Here is a 10,393-nt window from a genome sequence, read left to right as displayed (position 1 = left end):
GGAGAGAGGGATGTGTGCGCATCTAGCAGAGTGCATGTCGGGGCTTAATGTATTCACCGTGTTGGTAAACGCTTAGATATCACGAGCGTGAGCCTGGATTTACCCAGGCTTTTAGGTGAAGTAAACTTGGAGACGTTTTTCTATACAGTTCCTAGAAAACAAACCTACATTTTTCATGGGGGTTCTGTTATATTTTGGCTCATCTCTGATGTACTTCTGGATTTATTTGCTGCTGGACTAGCTGCTGAAAATGGATCATTTTGAGTAATGTGCTAGAACAAAATATTAATGAGAGGTCTAGCATCCTTTGTTCACGAGTAGTAGTGGCTTTCCAAAATGTTGTTTGAGTGAATTAATTCCATGGGGTTTTTTTTGTTTTGTTTTGGGGCTTTTCTTTCCCCATGGGTTATGAATAGCTGGCTTATTGTTTTGAATATGAGACTGCCTATTGTGGTACCTTATCCATCTCTGACAATCCTGTACTCCTGATCTATCAAATACTCATTCTGTTGCTCTTTGTTGTGGGCTGTATTTGTGCAGAGGGTTAAATAATGATGTACTCATTCTTCTGTGTATTAGGCTGTGTAGGGTGTAGAATTTGTAAAGGACTGATTTTAAAATCCAATTTCTGTATCTAGTACCAAGCCTGCTAATATTTTGTTGGGTTATTAGCTTTTTTTCCCCTGACGCATATGATGCATCCCTATGTGCAATGCAGAATAGGGATAGGTAAAAGTGTGTTAGTTATTTCATAATGGAAGCACAAGATTAAAATAAAAACACGTTCCATGAAATAGCTCTATTTCCTTGTAGTAGCATAAAACTGCATTGAGCAACATAGTAGGTCACTTCTGTGTATAAATATTCAATAACTAAAGCATTAAAAATGAAGCATTGTATATAGTCAATCTATTATTAAAAAGACTTTTTCTGTATCCTGAAGCAGGTGCATCAAGGATCCATATTGTGTTTCCTTCTAATTATTACTAATTACATTTTGGGCTTAATGTTTTTGTTGTTTTATTTTGAATCTCAACATATTTGAGTAAAAGCTGTCTGCTGTGATCTTTATCTTTTAGGATGTAGTAGAGCCCAGTCACTACCATCAGGATTGAATTTTCATCATGAAAGATTGTGTGAAAATGTTTAAGGGCAGTCTCTGACAAAAATAGCCATATTGCTTGCTGCTCTAAAAAAAACTTGCTTAGTTGATGTGAGTCTGTGCAGGTACCATCTCGTAACAATCCTCATTTAATGTAGCACTGATTTACGAATTAATCCTGTGAAATAAGAATTTTAGATGTCTTTCAAAACATGCTTGTAAACAAAAAGATTTCAAGCCTTTATTTTGACTTAATCCGTAGAATTTTTTTGATAAATGGGTAAATGGTATTCTGCTGGTGAATCACGGACATCCTTTGCAGAGTATCAGTATGGCATAGAGCTTGATGGAGGATCAGCAACTGCCTCAGAGGCTACGGTCACTTACTTACTGGCATTTTTGCAGCAGTCATCACAGTTTCGCATTACGATATACCCATGAATAAGGTTGTAGATTTAGGCTGAGGCACGGGAGATGGGGAGTTGGATCAAAAATCTTTGCTGTGTTTCACTTTCTGTTCTAAGTCAGTGACTCTCTGAAGTTCACGTCTGAGGTACTTGAAACACAATACTTAAAAAAACCTCTAAGAAATCTGGATGAAAGCGATTTGTTTTCCATATCACAAACCTTTATGCAGTAGAATCTACAGTGTCACTGTAAATCCAGAATATTCTGCCTTAACGTCAATAAAATCAGCAACAGAAAGTTATTTCTAGGATTGAAGTAAAACCACTACAGTTCTCAGTAAGGTTCAGATACGTCAAGGCACAACCACTGCCGATTTATCAAAAACACCCTAGGATTTTTTGTTTAAGGTCTAGCCATATTATACATCTAACTTACATAATGGCTTGCCAGTACATAATTCGCAAATACTGTAGCACATTTTGGGCATCTTAAAATATCTGACAAAAATTATTGCTGAGCTAAAAGCATAATGACAACATCTGGCTGTTTAGCTCTGACCTTATGTTTGTCATATCTCCTTTTAACTGTGAATTGTCATTGCAGCTCTTTGGCCAAAAAAACCTTATTTTATTATTTCCCTGAATTTGTCTTCTGGCTGTTCAAACAGATCTTGTGCTGCTGTTAAATGAATTTCTGGAAAAAAAAAATCATAGGTCATGAGATATCAAGAGGTATATTGAAAATTCCAATCACTTTATTAATGTGTGTAATTTTGCTACTCGCTGCGTGAGCAACGTTAGGCCCCCTGGCAGTTAAGTAATTGAGTATATCACATCAATGTAATCACTGTCTGCTTAGCTGAAGAGTTGTGTGTTTTCTCGTTTTTTTTTAAAGATAGATTCCTGTGATATATTGCCATGCTGAACTAAGTCAACCTATGCCTTTAGCAATTTCCCCCCTTTTTTGTGAGCACTTCTTAAAATATGAATTTAGTAAATATGAAAGGTACTAGATTGACAGCTCAAGAAGCAATTTATTTGCTCTGGGTAAATATAGTGGTGCCATCAGGCTTACTTGTTTATGACTTCATCATGACAAACTTGATTCCCAATTTTTAATTCTGAGGGAACCTCCAAGCAATTATAAGTAGGTGAATGATTGCCTGTAAATATATTAACTTTGAAATTTCTGCTTTCTCACCACCTGCTACCTTCTTAAATAGCTGAGAAGTAACACCAGTGTATTCCCAGTATGACTTCAGGATGAGCCCTCCTGTCATGGCCAATAACAATCTCTGCACCACAGGCAGAGTTCCCCCATGGTGATTCCTGCATGTGTCTGCTGAGGGGATGGGATGAGAGGAGGCACGCTTGTCATTTAAGATACCATTGCCTAGCATTACGTGCATGACTTTGATTTTTTTACATCATATTTCTGGCTCTTCTAAGGTATATAGTCATTCATGTGATTATGGATTAAAAACAACAAAACGTACAGCTTAGTATTGAGTGTGAATTGCATGAGAATGTTAATTTATAATACTCTTCTTCTGCCTTTATAATAGATGATTCTAAACCAATTATATTTTTCTGTCTGAATAAAGTTATTTTTGTTGGTGGTACCAATGTTGATTAAAATGATGGTAGGTAACTGAATAGCAACATCAAATCCAATTTTCTGCTTAAGAAAATAACGTTCATATATGATGTATATCCTAAATCTAGATTACAGTCTAGAAATCAAACATGTTGAAGAACATGTGGTTCTTCAGTAATGACTTCTTCAGATTTGAACAAAAAGAGAAACTCAGATTATATGGCTTTTGGGGGGAAGAGGTAGTGTTTATGCTCAGAAATGCATCAGATGCAAAATCTGAAAGTGACACAGTTTATAAGCAAGTAATTATGGAAATTCCCCACAGTGGTTTCTTAGTCTTTCCAGTGTTTGGGCTAAGGGAAAATGAGTTGTGTATGTTGTCTGAGGCCTTCTTGCTGAAGGCCGGTGACAAGGATACTTGTTAAGGATACTTGGTATTATAGACAGGTTAGGAAAAGTCTCAGTTCAGTGAGTTGAAGTTAAAACAACTGATTATTAGTTTGCCTGCATAAAAGGATTGCATTATGAAGAATGCCACTAATATCTTAATCTAATCTTAAAAAAAAAATAAAAAATTCCGTGTTATAGCCCTATCTGAAATACTGACCTACAAGAAATGTGCAATGAGTAATTTTTTGACTTTTTGTATTCTCCATCCATCAAAACTAAATTTGCCATCACGTTGACTATTTTTGTGCCTTGGAATATCAAAAAGATTTAACCTCTGAGATATTTCTGCTTTTGATTGATCTAAAGAACTTTTTGTGATGCATATTTCTGCTTTGTTAATTATTTGAGGAGGGGGCAAATGTATTTAGATCACGAATTGTATTGCAAAACCTTGTATTTTTTGTAAGAAAAATGGACTAGCCTTTGCTTTTTCAGATTTTTTTTGTTTGTGAAAAGTATCTTCTCATTTGACTTGTGAAGCTTTGTTGGAGCTCATTCAAAAGTATATATTCGTTTTACTGGCAAGGCTGGCATTTAATGCTGAAACATGTCCTTAGCAAAAAGGTAACTGAATCAGACTGAAGGCTAGAATTCCGCAGAAAATGCAAAGGTACTCGCTAGATCTTTTTTGTGGTAAAAGTTCTACATGACAGTGTGGAGAGACTTCTGAATTCTCTGCTTTTCTGTGGCTGTCCAACAGTCTGATTTTCATCATTCTTCCAACTAACCTGGGATTGTTTGCTGCTTGCTAGGAGAATCTGCTGCCAGGTCCGACAGATCTAGAGAAGGTATAGCACTTTAGGTGAGGGGCAGCAGGGAAATAAGGTCTTATTCTCTGTTACAGAACTAAAATTTTTTTTTGCTTGGCAGACATGATTAGTGATAATGTGTTTCCAAGTGTCAATGTATGATTTCTCAAAAAATGTTGTAGTTACAAGGCTTGAAGGAGCCCTGCATCTTAGGCCTGTTCATAGGCTGCTGTCCAGCAGATGTAACTGCACAATGAGCAAATCCCTGACCATCTGTTTATTAAAACAAACATCTACTTCAATTTGTCACTTTACCACTGTTTCAATAGGTGGAACCGGTATGTAGTGGACAAGAACTTGATATATTAAAGAATGACCTAGAACTAAAAGGTTTATGGAAGTGTTCACTTCAAATCATTACATGCAGTAACGAGTGATATTATGTACTTATTTTTAAGCTAATAGAAGTGGCTACAGCCATTCTTAAATGCTGCCATGAGATCTGGCATGAGTAAGCAGGAGGCACCAGCAAATAAGAACAGATGCTGAAGTTGCTACAGCAGTTGCCTTTGTGTCTCAAGAGAACATGCTGTAGTTGTTGCTAGACCCCGTTCACTCTGTGCTCATGGAGTGTTAGTTTACCCATTTTCTTCAGGGTTTTTTCTGCTTCACGCTTACTTCACTTGCCTTTGTCTTCCAGCAGTCTGGCTTACTTTAAAAATGTTTCTGCTTAGTTTATCCAATGTTAAGCAATTTTATCCACACAAAAGATAAGTCATATAGTAAACAGTTGTTACAGTTGATTGGTTGTAGCCTTTTGTCTCTGCCTCATGTCTATTTCGATTGTATGCTCTTCAGGGCAAAGGCCTTGGATGTGTATAACAGAACATACAGAGACTAACATAAGAAGTTTTACTTGGGAGTTTTGTGTGCATTTTAAGTAATCCTTAACAAACCCAGACTTTGCTTCATTTACGAATGATGATTACTTTCCCTTATATTACTTTTCTGTGAAAGAGTTAAAATAATTTGAAACTGAAACTTGGAATTTAAAAACTTCAAAAACAAAAAAGAAATTGACAGAATTAAACCAATAAGTAATGGCCAATTTAAGTGGGAAGAAGATGCCCCGGGCTCTAAACACACAAGCTTAATAAGTCTTGCTGACTTGTCAGGAAAACATGTTTCACTCTTTCTGGTAGTAAGCTGTTTCAAGAATTATAGACTAGACTAAAGTGCCGTGTTGTTTAGGGAAACAAATAAACTTCCTGTGGGATTTGCTGCTTACCATTTCAAACTACAAAAGATTTGTGGTGACAAGACAGCTTCAGAAGAGGAGGGGAAGATAATCCTTGACATGTAGTAATATCCTTTTGACTATATAGCCAATTGGTGTGCCAATTTACCCCTTCATGTGCCAATTAGAGGAGTACATGATTCCCTCCTCTTGCTGGTGTGTTCTTCATGTTTTGTTTTAATCATACTATGCTAAAATAACTGAACACGTGTATTCAAGAGTTGGAGCAGTTTGCTGTCTTGTGTTGGAAATGCCTGGATCCTTCTCATGTGGTAACATGGTGAGGAGTTCTCTGAATTCATCTGTTGGTTTCATCCCTGTATTGGTGTGCAGCAGGTCAGCACTGACATGCCCCCGAGTTGTTCCAACCTTTAGATCAGAGCTTCTGGTTTAGTTTTTGATGAGTGCAAATTTCAGGAAAAACCTCATATACCTGAACCAACATGTGGCGAGTGGAGACGACTTACATGAAAAACAAGAATTGCTTGAACCAAACTGCCAATTTAGACATGTTCAATGTAGATGTGTCTAGTGTAGACTAGGAGATGAGGATGGGCCGGAATAGTGGGTTCCTCAAGGCTACCTTGATTTCAAAGCCAGTGCGCTGGATCTCAATGCTTCCTTCCCGGTAGTAGGAGTCTGTGAGACAACTGTTGGTCTGTTCCCATTACAAAAGCATGTATTCATGTGGAAGAACTGTGGTTCAATCTGAGAGGATGCTTTTTTTGTTTAAGTTCTTGAAGTAATAAGAATATGTATTTTTAAAAAGGATTTTTTTTCTTCAGTAGTGCTGTTTACTTTGAAAAGCCAGGAACTCAATCTGTAACATACAGTTTCTGGTTGCCTATACAACCTTCCTTCTGTGTTTGACGAGCAACTTTTAGTTACGTGGTCATGTACAGTTTCTTTGTTTGTCACTTTAACCACACAGGCTGAGTATGTCACTAAAATTAGTGACATGGATAACCATAAAGCAGGTATTTCCTAGCTCTTCAGTTGTTGGATTTAGAACCCAAACACCGCTTTGTAATATCTCTTTGTAATATCTCTTTCACAAAAATAGAAGCTATTCTGTGCTCTGTCAAACACTCAGTTAAAAGTAAAAGCTGCTCGTAGCCACCTACAGTCTTGGGAGTTTTTTTCTTTCTTTTAAATAGCTCAAAGAAGGAGTATGAAACTGAGAAGCAATGTGAAAAGATGGTTAGCTTCTATCTAATATGGAGCAGCCCTGTGCTAAAATATTTGATGGTGTATTGCCATGAGAAACATGGTCACTCCCATTAGCACAGTCCAGTACGCTGTGTTTCACTTTAGTAGCATATAAGGAGACATTGCATGTGTTAGAAGACTGAATAAATGATTGAACATGCACTGGAAGCTGTTAAGTTGGTCAAAGTAATTCATTTTCCTGGAAGGTTTTTTCATCTCTCTCTAGCTATTAAACAGTGGTCACATTGGGGGCAAGGAAACATCTGCTTTATACTTTTTCTGAACTTGCTCAGAAGTCCTGAGTTTCTCATCCATGCGTGTGGCAATTTTGTGACTGCTTAAAAGCTGCAACTCTCTATCAGTGCTCTTTCTCCTTTCAGTTTCAGAAACATCTCACTATTATTTCCCTTACTGTCAAATTACTGTCACATCACTTGCAAAGGATTCTTTTTATCTTTGCTGCTGTCTCCCACTATATTCCCTGGTGTAGTAGGTGCTTGGGAAGGGGTGCTGGTCCTTATTTATGTGCAGTCTCTCTAATCATTGTTATATGTAAGATTATATACTATATAATTAGAAAAAAATACAGAAAATTATATATATACTATATATTAGAAAAATATTTTTCTAATATATAAATTGGACGTAACTGTATTGATAAAAAGGTGTATGTAGCCCAGGATTCTCTATTAAAAGCTAATAATAATCTTTTTAACCTGTTACTTGATAACTTCCTTTGCAGCCCCATATTTTTACTGAAAATAGTGAAAATAGATTGTGTCCTCAGTTGTCCAGGCTGATGAAACCTATTCTGCATAATCTCTTATACTGAAAAATTCTCATGTGTGTGCATGTACTCTTTGTATATGTTGTACTGTATCTTTTTTGAGATAATCCAGGAAGTGCATGCAGTATCAAGATATGGGTATGCAATGAAATAACTTTCTATTCTCTGTTCCTAGCACTGTTTTGTGCCTTTGACTTGAGTTGCCATTTTCAAAAAATCAAGACTTGAGTAATATGGCTGGATGAATCTCAGTTTTGAAATGTCAGCGTATTCACTTATGAGTTACTAATTAAATACAATGCATTAAAGATAGAGAAGTATGTGAAAGTGAAATCCTCACAAAATTGTGCCTAAGATAAATAAGAAGCAACACGGGAAACAGAAGTAGAACTAGCAGCACATATAACATTGCTGAAAATGCAAAGTGCAAAAGTGTAAGACTTTTCCATCAATTTCTTTAATCATAAGCTACTGCAATATTAATCGTGAAGTGAAGATGAAGTTCTGGTAACATCATTTAAGTTCACTTAAATGTGAAAATTCTAACCATACAGTTTCTAAAGTAAGTTCTGAGCAGGGACACCAAAAAGCTTATTTCTTAAAATGATCTCTTGCTTCTGTAGAAACTTTAAGTCATTTGTTCTTTCTACACATTGACTCCATGCTTAGATTAAAAAAGCTTATAGTATTCTAAAAGTTTCATTGGTTTAGGGAGCTTTTCTAGATATAGGTTTTACAGTTAATATTCCAGGTGATTTGGAATTAAATTTCAATTATGACAATGTTGTATTAAAAAAGAAAAATATTGGGAGGATGATCTTTTACATGGCATTAAATACTTATTAGGCACTTGTAGAAAATAAGATTTCATATGTATTTTTTTGAAAGTGAAACAACATCAGTGTTACATGCTCAGGCGTAACTTCACAACAAGTTGTATCTGTCTTCTGTTAAAAAAGTTGCTTCCCATTTGTGGGAAGACTGTGCTGCAGAGTGTGAATCCTGCTGTTTGCGATTCCATAATAAATGCTTATGGGGCTTGTGAACCAGTTCTGAGTTTTTCTGTTCTATGTCATTTTGATATGTCAGTTAAAATATATAGCAACCACAAGGATTAGATGAAGACAGATTACGTTTCTATTTTACTTAAGAGTATACACAACAGATAAAAATCAGTTCAAATATTACTACAAAACTTTTAACAATAGACTTTAAATGTATTTAACTTTCCTTGTGACAAGGAAAGTATGGTGGTCAATTTAGTTTCCTGAGAGCTATAGGTGTGTGACAGGTATATCAGAGTTTCCTTATTGTGCGTAAGAACTGATGGGTGCCCAGTTTTTTCTGTGTAGTCCTTCACCATAGCTCTTAATGTTGGAGAGCAAACATATTTGTATGTGAAATACATAGTTACATGCAAAAATTATTTTGCTGTAATTCTTGAACATTCTTTACCTGTAAATTCTAAAAAATTTTTTGTCTGTTTTGCAGCTGAAGTGGTTGCTGTCACTTTAATATTTGGCTTATAGACTTCAGCTTAAGATCAGTAAATTCAAATAGTACCTTTGAATACCTGCTGACTCATGAATCCATTTTCCCCAGTCTTAGAATGATCATGTCATTTATATAGTACTTATGTGATTCTTTTGAAGATTAAAACAAGATAGAAAACAAGGATATTCTTAGTGATTACACTAAAGACCAATCTTATTCATAGATTATGTAGATACTCAGTACTGAAATATCACAACAGAAACTGGCATCTTCAGTTTGCTAATAAACAACCACTATATACTATTTCCATGGTTTTTGTTACCTTTTTTCTTCTCAAAGCAGGATTGCTAAAACGAGGAAGGAGGAAAATGTAATACAAGTGGGTTTATTTTCTGAACTGTTTTGTTCAAATACTTGTAAGTTGTTAGCAGCTCTTCAAGGTCTTTGGAAGCTTGATGCTGACAGAGTGGTAAAATGAAGGATGATGTTTTCAGATGTGGATAAGTCAAGTTTAGTGTTAGCTCATTAATGTTTCTTTTTCATAAAATTTCTGAGCATCTGCATTTAATTATTCCCAGTGAAGAAGATGGCAAGACTAACAATGTGAAAATACAGTTTTTGCAGTATTACAAACATACCTGAATGGGAGATGTACAGGCTTGGAACGTATTCCTGAGGACTAAACTAGCACTTTTTCATGGTATGGCCATGCAAACTGTGCTAGTATAACATAAAATAGGATGGGAGCTAATGAACTTATGCAACTGCTGAGGAATTACTTGTTGAGCCACAGTCATGAACAATAACACCACCAGCTGAGAGATTTGGAGGGTTTTTCTACTTAGCTTTGAGTTTCTGTGACGCTAATTCTGCAGCCCTGGTTGTTCTTCATCTGCAGTAGGTGAGAGATTCCCTCCACTACATGTATTAAAGCTATATAACAACATTGCAGGGCTCTGGAAGTTGACCCCAGCATGCCAGGAGTCCATGGTGGGCATAGTGTAGATGAAGTGTTAGACTGCTTTGGCAAGCTGACCTCTTCTTAGTTTTGGATTCATACACTTCTTTCTATGCTATGCTGGAATCTCCATTCCTGGTAGAAGGTGGGCAACTCATGCTCATAGGAGCTTAAGGTATTAGACTTTTTGTGGGGGCTTCAACTTCCCGGACATCTGCTGGAAATACAACATGGCAGAGAGGAAGCAGTCTAGGAGGTTCCTGGAGTGTGTGGAAGACAACTTCCTGACACAGCTGGTAAGTGAGCCTACCAGGGGAGGTACCTCACTCGACCTGCTGTTTAC

General features: G+C 36.4%; 1 protein-coding gene across 1 annotated transcript in view; it reads right to left on the bottom strand.

Annotated features, from left to right (window-relative positions):
- Window positions 1-1,527, bottom strand: part of LOC103923411 (UAP56-interacting factor-like) — a 26,671-nt gene extending 25,144 nt beyond the window's left edge. Inside the window, 1 exon segment of the mRNA XM_009331755.1 lies at window positions 1,494-1,527. Within this exon segment, the coding sequence (XP_009330030.1) occupies window positions 1,494-1,527 (34 nt within the window).
- Window positions 1,528-10,393: the final 8,866 nt, after the last annotated feature.

This window comes from Pygoscelis adeliae, unplaced genomic scaffold, assembly GCF_000699105.1.
Source record: "Pygoscelis adeliae isolate BGI_AS28 unplaced genomic scaffold, ASM69910v1 Scaffold79, whole genome shotgun sequence".
Lineage (NCBI taxonomy): Eukaryota > Metazoa > Chordata > Aves > Sphenisciformes > Spheniscidae > Pygoscelis > Pygoscelis adeliae.
Note: the sequence above shows the minus strand (reverse complement) of the source record. Positions and strands in the feature narration are given on the sequence as shown.